Source organism: Raphanus sativus, chromosome 3, assembly GCF_000801105.2.
Source record: "Raphanus sativus cultivar WK10039 chromosome 3, ASM80110v3, whole genome shotgun sequence".
In the NCBI taxonomy this organism is placed as follows: domain Eukaryota; kingdom Viridiplantae; phylum Streptophyta; class Magnoliopsida; order Brassicales; family Brassicaceae; genus Raphanus; species Raphanus sativus.
In genome coordinates, this window is record NC_079513.1 from 9,603,213 (window position 1) to 9,623,636 (window position 20,424).

A 20,424-nucleotide genomic window follows, 5' to 3' on the forward strand; every position below is an offset into this window, starting at 1 on the left:
CAAAGGATTGCAAGAAGTGGTGCAATCGGAATAACATAAGCACAAAATAAACATTGCTCCCCAACAAACTTAGGTCTTCTTCATCTCATTCCTCATCTTCTCCCCCTTATTGTGAGCACACGGATTAAAAACACAACGCAAAGCAGAAAAATACATCGAGAGGGAACAATACTAACCTGCCACCGCGCATTGAAGATCCTAAACTATCTCAGCCAGTGCTTGAAGAGCCCGAGTCGTGTTCTGCAGATCTACTTGCAGATCAACCTTTGAGAGCGCTCCCTAAGGAATCGCAACTTATCCAAGCTCGTAGACAGAGACTCTGGATGGTCCAGTTCTGGAACTAGGTGTAGAAGCCGGTGGAGCGGGAGATGGAAGACGCGTTGTCTTAGCAGAAATTATTTTTGGATCAGCTCTGACATGTACCTTTACTTTAGCCTTACGCTGCTCATAGATTTCTCCCACCCGTTTATCCTTCTTGTAAGCAATAGGACGATCAATCTTGTCACCGGTGTGAGATGGAACTGGATACTTCTCTTGAAGAAGTCCCATGATCAATCGAGGGAAGATCAGCCAGCGAGAGTCATTTCGGTGAATGACACCAAGATTGATGATCTGCTTGAATATCATCTTCCCCATGTCTACACGAACTCCATGAGCCATTTTGTAGATCAATCTTGCTCTGTCAAGAGACACATGAGTCTTGTGCGTAGATGGAATCCAGTTATGAGCAGCAATGATCATGAGAGCTCCAAAACACGGTGTGAGATCAGCTGTAGTAAGGCTATCCCACTCCTTCCTAGTGTTATCAGTAAGAAACGACACCAACTTCGTTGCAGATGCTTCATCCAAGGTCATTTCTGCTTCCTCATTTTCCTCTGTGAGTGGATCCAAATCCAAAGCCCCATTGATGACAGAAGACGAGAACTTGTACAAGTGTCCTTGAACTGTGACAGCCACTTCCTCATTATCTGCTTCAGTCCTTGTGTTAGGCAGACCAGCATAAAACTCTGCCACCACTTGCTCAACATATACACCAAGAGAGGAGACAGTCGATTCCATTGAACCCTTTCTGATTACAGCTAGATAGCCCCACTGATCAATTTCCTTCTTATCCACCAGTCGTTTAGCAATAACCTTACGTTTCAGAAACTGATCATACCTCTTCTTGAGAGGACAAGGAATGACCTCAACACTCTGTTCACTAGCATTCTTTGATTGTACACGAGCTGAGACAACTGCTTCCTTAGCCAAAAATGGAGACTTGGCTGCATCTTCCGCTGAAAGAATATGCGATTGAGTTGGTGTATTTGCCTCACCTGTCTTTTGCTGTTTCGAAGAATGCAACCCTAGTCGCTTCAGAACAAGCTTCTTTCTTCCTTTCTTAACTGAAGCATCCTCAGATTCAGACCACAAAGACACAACTTCTTCATCTTTGTTCTCTTCCTCCATTTTCTTAGCTGATTCAGACTCAGCTTCACTCAGATTCTTCTCCTCGTCTACTAGCACAAGAGGTAGAGGGGACTCATCTTTGTCACCAGGACCTCCGTCTCGGATCGGAACATTGGGCAATGCAACATTTGAAGGAATCCTTCTGAGGGTTCGGATCTGCCATTCCTAAGACATCTGGTGCCACTGCATCTTTTGTAGATGGATCTACCTCAGGAGCAGATGTTCCTTGGTGTTCATCACTTTCCTCCGATGGAGCCTTTTCATGAGCCGTATTGAAGGATTCAAGTTCTTCAGTAACCTCCAAACGAAATGATGACACCGGTTGATTATTCCTCGGTGGAGTCGGTTCAGGTTCGCCATCAGAGAGTGACCTTCGACTAAGTTCAGGTTCTGCATGCTTCTTGATTTCGGAGGGTTGACCTTGCTGAGCTGTGCTCTTTGTTTTTCCCATTGTCGAAGTTGATTTATTTGCTTGATAGAGAGAGAGGCCGAGAGGGACTGAGATTTTGATCTTCTTAAAGCACGATGGAGTCTTTTTAGGGTTTGTGACCCACTACTTCCCTTAACGGGAGAAACCGAATCAATTGTTCTGAAATTGCACTTCAAGTCCCTGTCTTTTTAATCATCTCCTTTGTATACCGACAACCTTTTAATTTCTCTCATCCAAACAAATCTGCATTAGGCACATTCGTGAATTAATATTGTATCATTAGATTTTCAGGATAGTAATATAACACGAATTACAACTCACAATTGGCTGATTAAGATTAAAAAAGTGTTGATTTAGTTCATTTACCATTTACGTGATGTACTACATGAGATGACTCAGCGCTGGATTCAGGTTGCACATATAACTCTTGTAGATTCCACACTCTGGTGCACCCGATTGTCTTTTATGGCTAACTTTCACATTGTCATGCCTTCATCAATACTGCTGGTTTTCAACCTTTATTCAAGCACTGTGAAACCCATGTTGTTTCCCATCTTATATTTTATTTCTTTCTTTGAATGAGCATCATTCTGAAACATTATTGGCTCTTTTTTTAGAGGGGGGGAGGGCACAAATTGACGTAAAACCTGTACCTTTACAGTATTGACGGCACACCAAACATCTCTTTTCCACAGCGTTCTCAGGTTCCAAACATAATATGAATTATATGTACTAATCTCTGCACAACTTGACTCAACAATCAAGGTTACACACACCAATTTCATTTCTTAGTGCGATAAAGCGCGATTAAATTCAAGAGATTTAGAGAATATATCAGCCAACTGCAAGTCATTAACTACATGTTCGATTACTACCTGATTGTCTTCAACTAATTCTCTAATGAAGTGGTGTCTGATGTCAATGTGTTTCGTCCTTGAGTGTTGGACCGGATTCTTTGAGATATCAATTGCACTTTTGTTGTCACAATACATTAGAAAGAGACCTAAGCGCATTCCATAATCAGCCGACATCTGTTTCATCCAGAGAAGTTGTGAGCAGCAGCTACCCATGGCAATGTATTCAGCCTATGCCGTAGAAAGTGATACAGAGTTTTGTTTTTTGCTCAACCAGGAAATGAGATTGTTTCCAAGAAAGAAACATCCTCCACTTGTGCTTTTCTTATCATCAGCACATCCTGCCCAATCAGCATCACAGTATCCCACCAAATTCTTGTTAGAATTCTTTGAGTAGTATACTCCCAAGCTTTCAGTTCCTTTTACGTACTTGATGATTCGCTTTACTGCATTCAGATGTGACACCTTAGGTTTGGCTTGAAATCTGGCACATACACCAACACTGAATAAGAGATCTGGTCGACTAGTAGTCAAATAAAACAGACTACCAATCATCCCTCAGTAGAGTTTAGTATCAACATCTTCTCCAGCTTCATCTCGTGCAAGCTTTAATGAAGTACTCATTGGTGTCTTAGATACTTTGCAGTTCTCCAGACCAAAGTGTTTCACCAAACTGTGAGCATATGAGCTCTAGGAGATGAAAACTCCCTTATCTGACTGAGAGATTTGAAGTCCAAGAAATATTTCAATTCGCCACACATGCTCATTTCAAACTCTTGAGTCATATTCTGAACAGACTCATCAACCATCTTCTGAGATGTTTCTCCAAAGATAATATCATCCACATAGATTTGGACAATGATAATATTCCTCTCCACCTCTTTAAAAAACAATGTCTTGTCTACACTTCCTCTAATGTATTCTGCTTCAAACAGAAATTCAGTGAGTTTTTCATACCATGCGCGAGGTGCCTGCTTCAAGCCATACATGGCTTTTTTTCAAACGATAGACATAGTTTTGAGCGTTGAATCCTCAAAAACCTTTGGTTGTTCAACATATACTTCCTCCTGAAGTATACCATTTAGGAATGCACTTTTCACATCCATCTGATAGACTTTGAAGTTAAGTATGCAAGCCATTCCTAAAACCTTCTGCTTTAACCTTCTTATTGTTTTTAGGATCGAGTCAGTCAAAACTATTGTGGGATTCAGGACCTTATTTTGTGATGCTCTTTAACCACCACGTGCTTTAACCTTCTTATTCAGTGACCTTAGCAGTGATGAAAGACCCACACATGGACCTGGAACACCCTGACTTATCTCATTTGACACTCCAGAAGTTCTATACCGATCATGTTACACTGGGCAGACTTAACTCCACTTTATCTGAACCTAATCTGGACTTTAATTCTTCTTGTCATGGGCACTAGATCAGGGTAGAATGAGAACTACACTCAGGATTTCTTATCCGATTTTATCCCTCTTGCTGTTCCTGAGTGGCTAGCTCATCTTTAGCTAGTTCTCACCTTGAACCCTGACATTTTATTCCACCTTCATGCATTTGCTTTTCTAGTATTTTATGTGCAGATATGCGCAAAAAGGTCGGAGAGGAAAGGATCGACGCAGTTTTTACTCATCAATGCTCACACAGTGGAAGACGGAACAATCAGTGCAGACAAGAGAACAACCAGAGTGCCTGTTCCGATACACAAGAGAACAACGAAAGAAGTAAGTGGCTAGAACGAACCAGCATGAATCACCAGTGGCATCATATACATCACTTGTTACCTCCTTACTCGTCACCCCAGCATTTTGTATTTCATTATATATTAAAAAATAAATAAATAAATAAAAAGAAAAGAAAAAGTTTTTGTTTTTGCTTTGATTTACTGGTGACGAGAAGGGGAAGAATCCATGATGCATGCCACTGGGGAAGTTGAGAAAGTGATGGTGGTTTCAGTGAAGTGTTCTGAATGGGAAGATGAATCGCGCAGAGCAGCTCTATGATTGATCTATCAGAGAGCAGTCCGATCAGCAGAGATGAGTAAGGGCTGTGGACCTCAATGGAGCCGTCCTCTCACGACCATTTTGTGCGATATCCTGCATCCGCTCTTGGTAAACCCTAAACACTCTTGAAATCCACCATAAAAGTTAGCATGTTCTATACCTAGCCCATTCTCTCTGAGTAGAGCATGTGACAAGAAGCTCACGCTGATCTTAATTGAACATAAGGAGTTTTGTCTCGAAAGTGTTCCCTTTTCAGGTTGAGATGTAGAGTAAGGAGCCGATCTTTGAACAACGATCAGGGGGTTCTCAGTAAGTGTGTGCGGTCATAATCTACAGCTTGTATGGTTCAGAGATTTGTGGTAAGAGTATGGTTGCTGAGAATAAGCGAGTTCCCACGCTTTCAAACCTTTCTCCCTGTTCTTGGTACTTGTCTTGTTCGAGGACAAACAAGGATCTAAGTCTGGAGGAATTGATATATGGTGTTTTTCACATCATTGTATATATGTTTTTATTTGTTTCAAGTCACTAATTCGTGTCAGTCTAGTCCTTTTTGACTTTTACAGGACTGGAGTTAGTAGAAGAGAGAAGAGAAGGTGCATGATTAAAAGATGTCCTTTTGGAGCAATCCTGCGGAGAACACTCAAGTAGAACAGTCCCGAGACTGTTCTCTCCCAAGCGAAACAAGCAGACAGAGTGATCCGGAGATTGTCCCGACGAATATGGAAACTCCTATTTCGGGAATTAAAGCCCTGTTGCCCTAATCTCTTTTCTTCTGATTGGCGCCTCCATATAAAATGCCATCTATCATTTTATTATTTTCTTATGCTAGTTTTTACAAGAGAACCCTGAATTTGCGATCTGCAACTTGTAAGGGAGAAGAATCCATCCTCTCATAGAGAAGATCATCTGAACCCTATTGTTTTCTACTCTGTTCTTATGCAATTTTATTCAGGATTTATGTCTTTGATTCTCTGCATCATGATCGAGTAGTAGCCTTGCTCGCCTAGGGTTTTTAGGGTGTTGAGACTTGAGCTAAACATAGATAAGCGATTCTAAACTGTTCTTCATTCATACTGTTCTTACTGCTTTCATTAACCTGATCACTTGATGTTAGATCACTAGTTCATCACCTAGTTAACCGCTTAGGAGATAACTTGACATGTATTGAATGAGCTTAGTATCCCTAATCAGCGAAAATAGATATTAGGGTGGAGTGAACTGATCGGACCTGTTCTCTAAAGCTTGCAATCGATCCTCATCCCAACGACAGTTAGGTGGTGAGATCGATCTGCAAAGCGATCACTGCCACGACAATGGAGTGTTCCAGCTGAGTGATCCGAGTTCTAGAAAGCACTTCATCGCGCTTGAATAATTGTTTGGCTCCAATTCGACACCCAATGAAATACCCTAGGCTACCTCTTGTTTAATTGAATCAATCTCGTGTTTATTTGCTTGTTAACTATCATCACTTTCAAGCCAATTTATTATCTTCTTCTTAGCTTGATTTCGGAACTCATAGAACTAGAGTGTAGACTAGTCCTCTGGATTTGAATCTCAAATACTACAATTGCAACTGTTAACTTGGCAGTAGCAAGGATTCATTTTTAGTGTATCACTCCAGTTGATGCATTCTCATTCTCTTCATCAGATTCAGAATCATCTCCTACTACCACAGACAGATCGTCGAACACAACGTTAACTGATTCCATGATTATCTCTGGCCGCTTGTTGTAGACTCTGTATGCTGAGCTAGATTGTGCGTAACCCAGGAAGAACCCTTCATCGCTTCTTGGATCAAATTTTCCGAGGTAATCCTTGTCGTTTAATATGTAGTACATGCAACCAAAAACATGAAAATACCCAATATTAAGAGTTTTGCCAGTCCACATTTCATAGGGAGTTTTCGTGGTCCCTTTTCTGACATATACACGGTTGATTGTGTAGCAAGCCGTGTTGAGTGCCTCAGCCCAGAACATTTTGGCTATCTTGTTACCATGAAGCATTGTCCTTCCCATTCATGTAGAGTCCTATTCTTTCTTTCAACAACTCCATTCTGTTGAGTTGTCCTTAGTGCTGCAAATTGATGAACTATTCCTTTTGATTCAAGGAATTTAGTCATGACTTCATTCTCGAACTCACCGTCATGATCACTGCGTATCTTCTTGATCCCTCTTTTTCATTTATGAGTTGAAAAGCCCAGATCCTGAAACTTTCAGTAGCCTTGGACTTTTTCCTGATGAATCGTAGCCACGTGAATCTGGTGTAGTCGTCTACAAGCAGAAAAACATATCTCTTTCCTCCAATACTTTATGTTTGCATATGGCCCATGAGATCTATGTGTACTAAATTCAATGGTGTGGTTGTTTGGACATCTGGTACCTTCATGTGTTGTATTTTTACTTGTTTCCCTTCATTACATGCACCGCACACCATCTTGTCACCGATCTTGAGTTTAGGCACTCCACGAACAATATCTTTGTGAACTAAGTTTTTCATGTTCCTGAAATTCATATGCCCCAATCGTTGATGCCATAGATCAACATTGCCCTGAGCTGATAGACATTTATCTTTCTTTTCTCACATGTAGCAGTTGTTGCCGGATCTGATTCCTTGCAGCACTGTTACCCCATACAGATTTATATCATGACAGTCAATTGCTGAGAAGACCACCGTAAGTCCATCATCACACAGCTGGCTCACACTTATTAAGTTTGCTTTTACTCCTGTAACAAAGTAAACGTTGACCAACCTAGGCACTTCTGAGATACATGTTGTACCTTTGCCTTGAATAACTCCATAGCCTTGTCCAGATACTCAGCGTTTCATCGATACATGTTGACAACCACTGTCGAAATACCATGGTTCATCTGATTCTGAATCACTCGAGACTCGCGCCATGTTACATCGAAAGTTACTTTTTGTCTCAGCCACTGCCTTAGGGTACAAATAAGTTTTCTTCATCCATCCTTGAGACGTTTTACCAATTCTCCAAAACTTGTGTTTTCTCCACACTTGCTTGACCCTTTCAAGATACTTTTAGAAATACTTCTTGTAGTGACCAAACTTTCCACAAAAGAAACATCCCGTGACTTGTGTTGGGGCACTTTGTGTCTTAACTTCTTCAGCATGTCAAAATCCTCCAGACACAAAGTGTGTTGTACCCGTTGAGCCATTATGCCTTCCAGTATAGCCAAGTCCCATGGAAGAGTTCTCTGTTCTGCCACTGCTCAGAATCTTGTCAAGTTGCTTAGTTCTAGTGAGCATCTTAATCTTCTGATATGATTGATCCAATTCAGCTTGAAGCTCAGCAGTTCTCTTTCTTTCAACAATTACTTCTTCTCTAATTTCATTAGCTTGTTTGGCGAGAATCAACTTCTTTTTGATCAGATTCACGCTTTCCTTTGGTAACTCTGCTTCCCTGCTGAGTTCATCCCTTAGAAGTTGTAGTTCAGCTTCAAGTCTCACTTTTTCTTTGGCTAGCAAGAGAATATACATTCCCAGTTTCACTAGGGTTTCACGAACTTCCTTGTAGATTTCGTTGAGCTCGTCCTCGTGTTCAACATCACTTTTCGGATCCTGAGTCACATTCTACTATTCGAAGAAATGCCACAAAGTTGTTTAGTTCTTCATCACTCTCGTTGTCTGAGTCGCTGTCGTTGATTCCTATCATGGATTTCTCATGTTTTCTCCTTCTATCAGACTCACATTCAACTTGAGTATGTCCATATCCCTTGCACCCATGACACTAAAACTCTCTTCTCTTCACTGTAGGACACTCAGTTCAGAAGTGACCATAACCTTTGCACTCGTAGCACTTAGAGTCATTCTTCTTGAGATTCTTATCTGACTCAAATGTCTTCCTTCCTGGAACAAACTTCTTCTGCCCATGCTAAACCTTTCGTAGAGCTCTGTCAAACCTTATGACCAAGAGACTTACTGGGTCATTATCTTCAGTCTGATCCTTCTCAACTGATGCAAGAGCAATTCCTTTCTCCTTCTTCCCACCAGAAACTTCCATCTCATGTGCTTGAAGCATCCCGATTACTTCATCGAATGTCATTTCGTCGGTGTTCAAGGAGACACTCATAGCTGCCTTTTATGCCATGAACTTAGCCGGCAAGTACCTTAGGAACTCCTTCACAAGTTTTTTCTCCTTGTACTTCTTCCCAAGGGTAAGTGCTTCTTGGGCCAGTGATTCTTGGGCCAGTGAGATGAGCTTGGAGCTGAAGTTTCCAATAGATTCATTCTCTTCCATTTTTAACTCTTCAAATCTGGTAGCAAGCATATCTTTCCTTAAACTTTGGACCTTCAGTGTCCCTTCAAAGTGCCTCTGCAGAATATCCCATGCATCCTTGGCTGCTTCACACCCTTGAATTAGTTCAAATTGTTTCCTCGCCACGCTGCAGTGTATGACGATTAGCGCTCTAGCATTGAACTTTACCATCTTGTTCTCATCTTCAGACTAGAGCTCTTCCATCATAGGAACATCTTTCCATCATCACCTCTTGCACAGGTGAAGTCCACCCAGATTCCACAGCCTTCCATGCCAGTGGGTCAATACCCTTGATTGTAGTTTCCATACGCGCCTTCCAAAACCCATAGTTTCCTACTTCTAGGATCACTTTGAGTTTATCACCAATTCGCGATAGCTGTCCATCTTACTCCGCAGGACCTACCTTTTAAAAAAAAACAAAGTACAGATACCCGCTCTGATACCAACTGTTAATGTAAGATAATTAAGCTATACGATCTAGAACATACAGTAGTACAGGGGTAATTATTTCCAAGAAATACGACTAGATTTATTCTTTTAAAAGCACATACAAGTTCTTTCTAAAAGCAATATATCACACAAGCTCAAGACAAACCTTGACTTGTTGACTAGTCTTACTCCTTCAAAGACCTATGACAGTCTCTGAACCACTTAAGCTCCTAACCCCTAGATGCTTTGCTTCTCCTTCTCCGGATGTACAAAACTCTATATTACTAAAAACTCTCTCTGTGTGTTAACCGGCAACACAGTGCCAAGATCCTCTTTATATCTCTTTAGAGGAAACCCTATAGACCTAAAGATTTATCTAATGGAAGCTTTCCATTTTCTTGTACTTCAGCGAATAGACCAATCTTCCTTTTCTCTTCAGATCGATTGCTTCTTCTTCAAGACTTCCTTTTATTTGACTATTCATTAAATCTTCCTTTAATGCATCTACTTTGACACGTGCATCTCATAATTCATGTGTCTCAAGTTGTAGTTTATGTCGCACTTCATGAACTACTTCTGCTCTGCTACATCATCGTCTTAACTATACATCTTCATAGATTCTTTCCCATATATCTTGTAACCGACTATTTACTTGTTTACTGTTTTATTTACTGCTTTTATTTTTATCATCTAGCTTAACCTTGATTTTTCATAGTCTATTGTGTGTCTAAGCTTTATGTGAATTCGATCTTTATATATTACATCTGATCTTATAGTGGAGAGAGTTTGGCTCTAGGATAATTTGAGCTTGCATCAATGGGGTAGTTGATAAAAAACAATCTCTCTTTTCTTTAGAGATCAGTACACAGTGATTAAGAATTAGTACAAAGATATAGAAAAAAATATGTAGACAAGTAAGAATTAAATTTAAAGAAGAGTACTTACGAAATGGAGAGCTACAGAAAGAGAGTCAAGAAGTAACTATGTAGGGCTTAACCTCTAAGAGTCATAAGTGTAATAGGTATAGTGGCATGGTTATGGTCTTATGGACCGCTCAGGTAATAAGGCTAATAGGTAGCATGGTTATGGACCGGTCAGAGTCCGTCTTTGTCTTTATGTGGCAGCCTTTTTTGTGCCACGTCCATTCTTTCCTCTCACATTTATTTCGTTAGTGCCGACCGGCGCACAACATGCAAAATAAATAAATAAAGGTTTCAGGTTCTGTTTCTTTTATCTTTTTTTTTTTGAAACGCTGTTTCTTTTATCTCCAATGAACATATCACGAATAATACATACTGCGCTCTCCGAAGAGTGAGTATCTTTTAAAAAATATATTGTATTTAAGATTATAAATAACACATATTTTGTTACCAATAACTTTTTCTACATTTGATTACCTACAATTTGGTTCGATTAGATTATGTTTGATTTGGATCTTTACGGGTTTGTTTCGATCTTTTGCATGTTTGATTTGAGTTTAGGTTCAGATAACCTATTTAATTTTTAAAAAAGATTGAAGTTCATATATATTTTAAATTTCTCAAAATAAAAATAATACTAGATATAAATTTAAAAAATATATGCCAAATTACTTAAACTTAAAATAAAAATTGGTTTAACTTAAATATTTGGATAAAAATCAATAGATATTTTAAATATTTTGAGTATCGTTTAGCTATTTTTAAACATGTATTTATAACTATTTTATATATTTCTAAGTATTTATAACTCTTCTTAGATCTGAACTTTAAGGTAATCTAGATCTCTAACCTTCAAAGTCATTGGGTATGACAAAATCTGAACCTAAACCCCATCTTCCCTCTTGTGAATTTTTATGGATCAGATCCAGAGAGGTGACCATCTCTTTTCCATTTCCTAGATCCAGATCTATCGCTCCAAGAAACTAAGGTGAGGATTTGGATGTGAACTTATCTCTTGTTGAGTAACTGTAGATATAGTCTTTTGTGATCAGATCTAGACCTTATGTGTATGGATGATGTGCCTTGTGATAGATCTATGATTCTAATGTGTTGTGTGATATGTGTGATTGATGGAGTCCTAATCCTACTAGGACGACGATAAACTGAACTGGAAGTGTCTAGGGTGATGATAAGTTGAGGCTAAGTGTAAAGTGCTAAGTGAAATGAGAAAGTGAAAGATGATGATTAAGATGAGAAGTGAAGTATAAGTGTGAGCTTTTGTAAGAGTAGTTGTCAATGAAACTTGTTTGTAGTCCTGATTGGACCACCGAGAACGGGTGGGCGTCTAGGGTCAAGGGTGTGATGTGATGTGATGTGAAAGGTACCGCGCGAGGGCGGGATATAAATAAGCAAGTAAGTGTAGAGGCGCCTTAGGATCGAGTCTAGCCGAGTACTGGCTATGCAAGGCTATGAATGGCCAGGGGACAGACAGAGCCAGTGGGCCAACATGCTACAATCCGGATAGCCTCTAGGAAGTTGGGCGGGTACGGATGCTCGAAAGAGGCGCCGCCCAGGATAGGCTGGAACACGTAGGGACATCCGTAAACGGCCATAGGTCCTACATCTAGGTTGATTGGAGTCAGTTTGTTCTTTTATGTGATTGGATCTTAATAACTTATGACTGTGTTGACTGTTATTGGGCTTGAGTGAGTTCGTGGGTTCCTAGAGCCTGTCCTCACTGAGTATTCTGTACTCACCCCTCCTTCTAATCAGGTATGGCTGGGAGAGAGTAGGAGTAGGAGTCTGTATGGTGCCAGTTGTTTTCAAGTTTCATTTGCTTTCAGAACCATTTTCCATTCGAGCTTTACTTATGTTATTGAATAATCTATTTTTGTGTTGAGTTCGGTTTTATGTAAGACGATCTTGAGTTTCAATAAAGGGGTTTTTGAACGATTTATGGAAAGTCTGAGTATTTTTATAAAGGACCCCGGGATAGGGATGTTACAATTGGTATCAGAGCGGGGGTTAAACCCGCCGGTGCTGTCCCGTGCGGGTATGAGAATAGTCTTTTATATTCGGGTTTTAAATGTTTTTAAACATTTTCAAAAGGGTTTCGACAGTTTAAGTAATGAAAGTAGGAGCACCACTCGGACCGAAACTCCATGCTCCCTAGTAAATAGACCGGTTTGATCAAGCTTGATCTAATACCCGCTTCGTTTGTCACAGGATGCCTCCTAAGAACACGAGAGCCGCACCAGCAGCGGGAACAGCCCAGCGAGCAGCAAGATGGGCCGCCCGCTCCGTGTCCCAAGCCTCCAGTGAAGCCGAAAGCCAGAATGCGGGAGCGCCGGTGAATGGGAATCCCGCGGTGGGGCCTAACGTTGTGAACGCAGCGATCCTGGAGGAACTGCGAAGGTACCAGGAAGCCTACGGGGGACAGCTCCCCAACGGTGCAGCCGCAGCTGAAGTCGGGGCCATTCCGATACCGCCAGTCGTGGACCCGAACCCGCTACCGCCTCCACCACCGCCACCGGCAGCCCCTGCAATGGTACCTGCCCAAGGACCACGTATTGGGATATGATGAGGCATATGAGAAATATGCAGATGGAGTTGTTCCGCGGTAAGGCAAATGCCATTGTTGCTGATAATTGGAGGAGACAGCTTGAGAGGAACTTCCTTTCTGCCTGATGCCCGCCAGAGTTTCGCAGAGATCTGGCAGTTCACCATCTCAAGGATGATGCCCTAGTCTGGTGGGAGGGGGTAGTCGACAGCTCAAATGGGATCCGCCTAACGTATGATGACTTTTTAGAGGAGTTTAACGGGAAGTACTTTCCTTTGGAGGCCATAGACCAAATGGAAAGCAAGTTCCAGGATATTCGTTAGGGCTCGAGGAATGTAAGAGAGTACGGAAATGAGTTTCACAGACTCAGGAGGTTTGCAGGGCACTACCTGAGCAACCGAGAGTTGGTCCGACGGTTCCTCAAAGGGATGAGGATTGAGTTAATGAATAGTTGCAATGTGCGAGACTACCGCAACGTTCACGAGCTAATCAAGAAGGCTGCTGAGCAGGAAGCAGGGTTAGAGGAAGAATGGAAGCAGAACCAGGCCTCCCAGAACCTGGGAGTCAAACAGACCCGGGACACAGCGCCGTCTGGACAGGTCGCTCCGGCAAGGCCTCAGTGTCGGAGGTGCGATCGGAACCACTCCGGAGAGTGCCGGGTGGGCGTGTTCTATAATTGCGGGCAACCCGGGCATGTCTACCGAGACTGCCAGAATGAAAGACAAGTGCGACCGAGTAGAATCCGATGTTACCGTTGCAACCAGGAAGGACACATAGCCCGAGACTGCAGAGTGCAGCTAGGAGGGAACGCAAAAGGAGCACCACCTCAACAGCAGAGGGAACCAGCTGGAAGACCACGCGCTTACGTGGCAGAGGCCCTCGAGGGTCCCGAACCGATTGCGGGTATGCTCTATCTTCAAATGTCCTTTGCACTTAAGTGAAATTAGATTTTTGGTTGCATAGCTTAGCGTTAGTATCATGTAGGATCCGTCGCGGTCGGGGGAGTGGCGGCGTTCACTCTCTTCGACACCGGAGCAACCCATAGTTTTGTAAGCCCCGACTTTACTCGGGAGTGGACTTTTTCGGGGAGCTACAACACTCAAGTCGTGGGGGTTGGAACTGCGGGGAAAGAAAAGATGACGACTAAAGGAAAGTACGGGGAAGTGCCGGTGGTCCTCGCAGGCATAAACCTACCCGCGGACCTGATGGAGTTGGAGCTCGGCCGTTACGAAGTGATATTGGGAATGGACTGGTTGGCTCGTCAAAGAGCTGTAGTTGATTGTGCCAAGGCGTGTGTTTGAATTCTACTAGATGGAAGGAGTATCGTATACCGGGGAATGAAGACTTGGGCCGGAGTGTCGAAGAAGCAATTAGAAAAGGGAGTGAAGCTTTTCTAGCCACCATAGATATGGTGGGGGGGACGGAGGCGCCGGAGTTGGAAGGTATTCCCGTAGCAGCGGAATATACAGATGTGTTTGAACCCTTACGCGGACCTCCCCCACACCGGAATAATGCTTTCACGATTGAACTTGAACCCGAGACCGCCCCAGTGTCCAAGGCGCCCTACCGATTGGCACCGGCAGAAATGGCGGAACTTAAGAAACAATTGGAAGACCTAGTAGAGAAGAGATTCATAAGACAAAGTAGCTCACCGTGAAGGTGCTCCGGTTCTGTTCGTAAAGAAAAAGGACAGGAGTATGCGCCTCTGCATAGACTACCAGGGATTAAACAAGGTGACCGTTAAAAACAAGTACCCCCTTCCCCGCATAGACGAGCTTGTGGATCAGTTAGGGGGAGCCACTTGGTTCTCCAAGATCGATCTCACGTCAGGATACTGATAGTGCTCAAATCACCCAGTATAGCTTACTCTCTCAAATAAGAGGTACAACTGTAGTACTTAGGGATCGAATCACGAGGAGCTAGGGAACCAATTAAATAAAATCTACTAATAAATCCTAGGTACGGTTGGTTTATATGATGGAAATAAAAGTAACAATTCCTAAAATGAGCAAGGTAGTTGCTCTAACTAACAATATGATAATTTGTTTAAATGTGATAAAGAGTGCTAGACATAGGGTTTCTATTCAAGAATGGAGATTATAATCTCTATAAATGCTTTAATAAGTTGCTTGCATGATACTATAGATCTCAGCCGCTTAACTCAAGTGAAGTATCACTGGTTAAATTATCTAGATCTCTGGCCACACCTTTCGCATGATGACACAGAAAAAGAGTCGATCGATATCCTTTTGAGATATCGACCGATACACCTTTCGCAGCGCCGATCGATTCACCTGTCGGGGTATCGATCGACGGCTTATAGATCTGCCTAGGCGCGAGCCGAATATGAACACAAGGTCTCGAGGACGAGCTGTCACTCTTCTCAACGGGAGACATGCAAGTTCAAATGGATAATTCAAGATAATCAAAGATCCTAGTGATCTATGTTCTAGTTAGCTAATCTAAAACAAGCATAGGGTGCAATACATTTGATGAGTATCACAACTTAGCAATTATAGTTTGGGGCTAATCTCACAAACCTATTTGAACCCTAGATCTAACAAGTAGACTACTCAGACATAGCTAAGCAATTCATAACAATAGGTAGATGAAAGAATTGCATAGATAGAATAAAGTAGAAATAAAAAAGGAGATGAGAAATCTCTCCAATCTCTCAAAACAAATAAAACTCTAGTCTCTCTCTCACACTCTCTGCTTTTCTCTTGAGGGTTGTCAAAAGCTTGCTTCTTTCGAAGGTTGCCGTCAAAAAACACTTAGCAGGAATATTTAAGCATTTCCATTAGGTTAAAAACTCGTCAGGGGCAATATCGTAATTTGGTGAAGTCTTGGTCAAGTAGTCGGCAAAACCATTTCGTCCTCGATATCGATCGACAACACTGGATGTGTATCGATCGATTATAATCTTCTAGTACGCGGATCTTCTCAGCTACATCGATCGACAACTCTGGATGAGTATCGATCGATTATAATCGCAATGTTGACTTCCGACTTAGTCTTATATGGTCAACTCGGGTATATCATCTCTTGTACTCCAAAATGCTCCAAAAACATCACTTTCTCACAAAATGCTCCTGAACCTGAAAACATACCTAACAGACTAGAAAACAGATTAAATATATAATAAAATACTAGTATACCATGGTTAAAAACGGGTAAAATCCATGGTATATCAACTCCCCCAGACTTACTCCTTCGCTTGTCCTCAAGCAAAAACAGTAGTCTTTGGAAAAAGTTTGAAAACAACAGGAACTCAAAGATTCAAAATATTAAAGTCATCACTTTATGGGTTTGCAATTCATGTCTAAACTTTCTAATCACAGAAGTTCATTATGTCTTATCCTAGCTTAGCAACCAAACTCATCTAGTCAACAACTTAGCAAATCTCATATGACATTCCCCTCTACTAACCTCATTTCTTAACATAAAATAAAAGTGCAGGCTTTACCTTGGGAGTATCGATCAAAGGACACATGGATTCAACTCAAACAAGTATCTGAACACACATGTAGTCTTCTATGGTTCCTTTCCCCCCCTCTTCTCTTTTCTCTGAATCTCTTATTAGTTTCAATTTGAACAGGTTTCGATGCCAAATAGGTCATCTAGTCCATCTTATTGACATTTGCATTGTAACTCATACATTTTTGGCAAAGTGTAGCGAATAATGGGGTTCGGTACTCAACATATCCCTCGTTTCCACAATGTGTGATCATCCTTGAGATTTAGAATACTGGGGTCGTGAGAGACACTCCTACCCCTCTGCCTCTCAAGAAATCATTTCAATCTTTTATTACATAAACTTAGATCTCGAGACGCTGAAGAGAGAGAAGGAAGGGAACCAGAAACACACAGACTTTTTACCTTCCAGACTTGTAGGAGGATTCCGATCCTGTGATTTCCAAGCCCCAAGACAAGAAAATAAGTCAGTATTAGTGTTGGAGGTCAGCTTTGGTTCCTTCAACAATCTTAGCTAGTGAATATAGATGGCATGTTGATCCACTTTAGCATCTTTAGTACTATCTGCAATCAGTAATCTAGAATGGTGCTAAAGAGTGGTCAGACAATCAAATATAAATCTATATCAATGTTCCTATTTAATACTTATGCGAAAAATAATTTTGAAAAACAATTTAAATAAAAACCAAAATAAAAAACACATATTAGTAAACTCCCCCCCCCCAGACTTAAATTACCCAGACTTAAATTACACTGTCCTAGTGTAACACAGCCGGTGGTGAGGTAAATAAAATAAATCATAATTAATAAATATAACAAGTTATAATGAATAAACCTGATCGACAAGGTGTCGATTCGATTTGTAGTGGTGTACGTCGATCGTTAGTAATGGTCATATGGTGTCGAGCGATATGAATGGTGAATGTCGGTCGATGGAATCATCATTCTACTTGGATAGAATAAAAACTGCAAAATAAATCCGAAAAATAAAAGTAGAAATGAAAAATAAACAAAATAAAGAAAAATAAAAGAAAACCTAATAGTGAGTTGCCTCCCACTCAGCGCTTTGTTATAGTCATTTAGCTTGACTTTGGTAGGTGAGTGACTCATGGGGTGCAGTGGGGGTTGTTGTTTGCTGGTGGGCAAACATTTCCCTCATCTTTGGACTCAGCAGCAGTGAAGCTTCTTGTGGCATCATCTGAGCATGTCCTTGTAGGATATATCTTTGCTAAATCTGCTTTGATGACTTGCAACCTTCTGACAAAATCTTCCGTGTCTACCTGATGCTGATAGAAATCAAATCTTGAATGCTCAGGTAGTTCTTCATGTTGTTCTTTTTCGTGCTGGTCTTGAATCTGTTGATCTTGATCTGCCAAGGATTCTGTATCGATCAATGCTACAACTTGTGCGTCGGTCGTTTCGCTGGGATCTCTGTCGGTCGACTCAGTATCATCTGTGTCGATCGATTCTGAGCGTTGGCCTTGGTATGCAAGAATTCTCTGCATATTGCTTATATCATTCTTCAATAGACCAGTAGCTCTATAGAGGTTGGTCACTCTTTTGTTGAGGGTGTTGTCAATGTCATCACTTCGTTCTATGAGTCTCTCCTCCATAGAATTCATGGCTTCGTACAGCTTATGTTTGATCTCATCAACTTCTGTTGTGGTGCATGCTCTCTTTGCTGGTGGTGGCTCGATGTCGATCGATATTGGTCTAGGCCTGTCGATCGATGTCGCGGTTCTGTCAAGACGACCAAGATGATCGTGAACTATGCTCATGTCTCTTTGTAGCTCGTTCAGCTGTCGTGACAGTGTATCCAGGTATCGCATGATAGGTGAACTTAAAAGATCATGCTTCTCTTCGTATGCTTTCATCCTATCTTCCAGTTCTGCGATCCATGTGTCGATCGACGGTGAAGATTGTGTGTCGATCGATGAAAAAGTAGCATTCTTAGCTTGTTCTTTCTTGCGAATTGATGCTAGCTCTTTCTGTAGAAGATCGATCCTCTTGCTTAACCATTCGACATTGTTGTTGAGAGGGCTGTAGACGTCTCCAATCCGTGTATTGATGTAAGCAACCTCCCATTCATCTCTCTTAGGTGATGAACATTCTGGTCGGTCCATGGATGTAGTCTTGCCGATGTCGATCGATGGTACAGGTACTCTGTCGGTCGATACTGGTGGCGTAGCCTCTTTCTCAAGCATGGTCAATATGTTTCCAAGCTCCACTCTTATCTCAGCCATATCATTCTGGAAGTCCTTGTAACTGACATCCAAAGGCTGGAAAGTGTCTTCCACCAATGTGTGCATGTTTGCCTCAAGGTGTGCCTGAGCTCTCCATACATCAGTCACCATATCATCTATCTCCTCTCTACTGTAGGGTACTGGTGGTGGTATGTATGCATGGTAAGGGCGTGTGTGTACTGGAAGGCGTAAGCAACCTCTGTGAAAAAGGGATGCTCTATCCAGAATTCTCTTTACTTGCTCCTTGGTAACATGGATGATCTCACCATCAACTCCTCTAGCATAGCCAAACTCATCTCTGTAGACACCATATTCATCCTTAGCTTCCCATTTGAATCTCCTGGATCCATCAGTATTGAAGGCACGTCGTCCAAACTCCAATCGTCTGTCGGGCGATCTGACTCTTGGTCTGTCGATCGATCCGGGATATCCGCCGTCGATCGATGGTGTTGAAACGATGTCGATCGATGGTGAATTCCTAGGTTGACCGAAGTGTTGAGGAACTGTATCCTCCCTTGTGTTGGTGTTGTGGTTGTCCTGGACGTGAGCTAGGATGTCTGGATGGCTACGTTGCTGTGTGAACAGGTTTTCTGGTCCATTAGCAACTTGGAGGATGTCTGCTATGTCTTCTCTGGTTATGTGCAGAACTCTTCCATCCATTGCTCTTGCATAGCCATCTGTGTCCCTGAAAATTCCAAATTCATCAGGTGTTAGTGAAACGTTCCTGATATCGTAAGGTTCATGAGATCGAGGTTGAGCTCTGTTGAAGGCGTCGATCGATGGTGATGTGGTGGTGGCGATCGATGGTGCACGTCTAGCTGCACGGTTGGATCGATTGTTCATGTTGTTGCAGTCCTCCATTGATGAGTTTCTGAATGCTGGAAGCTGCTGGGTAGAAGGTGAAAAGTTTTGAATTTTCGTGGCTTGAGTTGTCAACCTTTTATACCCATGTGTTGCCCTAATCGGTGAAATTCCGATTTTGTCCTTCAAGTCGTCCGGGTTAATATCGATCGATGTGATACTGGCGATGTCGATCGATGGACGATGTCGTTTTGCTGGATGAAGTAGATAATCGATCGATGGTGGGCGTTTGATGTCGATCGATTGTGGGGAATCGAATTGCAAATCTGTCATTCTCCAAGTAATTTTCCCAAGCTCTCTCTTCCCAATAGTCTGCATCATGTTCTTCACTGTGGTCTCCACTGTGGGAAGAGGTGGCTATGTCTACTGCAAAAGTCTCATGAAATCCGCTATCTGCCCAACTCCTTACTGAGTAATCATCTTCCTTTCGGCTGGGTGGGATGGCGAAATTCGGGTAGCAATGATCTGGTAGATCGAGTTCATCATCTGGTGGGTCTCTGTCGATCGATGATCATATTTGTTGTCGATCTCCTCTGACTTGCAAGTGTCGATCGATGATGTTAAAGTGTGTCGATCGATCCCGAGTACTCTGTCTCATACTCGACTTCACAATGACAAACTGCTATGATACCAGTATCATCTTCCTTTACCACTGATTTGGCTGGTGGTTTGCAAGCTTGACAGGGTCGTAGTGAATCTCTGGATCTATCATAGTCAAGCACATCCTGTTGGTGTTCATGTCACATATGGCTCCTACTGTAGCCATAAATGCTCTTCCAAGTAAGAGGGAAGAGTTCCAATTTAGCTTGATGTCTAGGACATGAAAATTCAGGGAACGATAGCATTACCAATATGTACCCTCCAGGTCCTGATGAAGCCTCCAGAGTTTTCTGAGAGTAATCCACGAAGGTAAAGATCTCTGGTG

At 42.0% G+C, this 20,424-nt stretch overlaps 2 protein-coding genes across 2 annotated transcripts; one reads left to right on the forward strand and one right to left on the reverse strand.

Moving 5' to 3' along the window:
• Positions 1-294: 294 nt before the first annotated feature.
• LOC108845171 (uncharacterized) lies at positions 295-1,900 on the reverse strand. The gene is made up of 2 exons (XM_057006289.1): positions 1,658-1,900; positions 295-1,605 (listed from the first exon to the last, which is right to left on the reverse strand). Exons 1-2 carry the CDS (start codon positions 1,898-1,900, stop codon positions 295-297), a joined length of 1,554 nt encoding a protein of 517 aa, XP_056862269.1.
• An 11,449-nt stretch (positions 1,901-13,349) lies between these two features.
• LOC108845172 (uncharacterized) lies at positions 13,350-14,222 on the forward strand. Its single transcript, XM_018618427.1, has 2 exons — positions 13,350-13,824; positions 13,906-14,222. The coding sequence occupies exons 1-2, from the start codon at positions 13,350-13,352 to the stop codon at positions 14,220-14,222; spliced, it is 792 nt and encodes a 263-aa protein (XP_018473929.1).
• Positions 14,223-20,424: the final 6,202 nt, after the last annotated feature.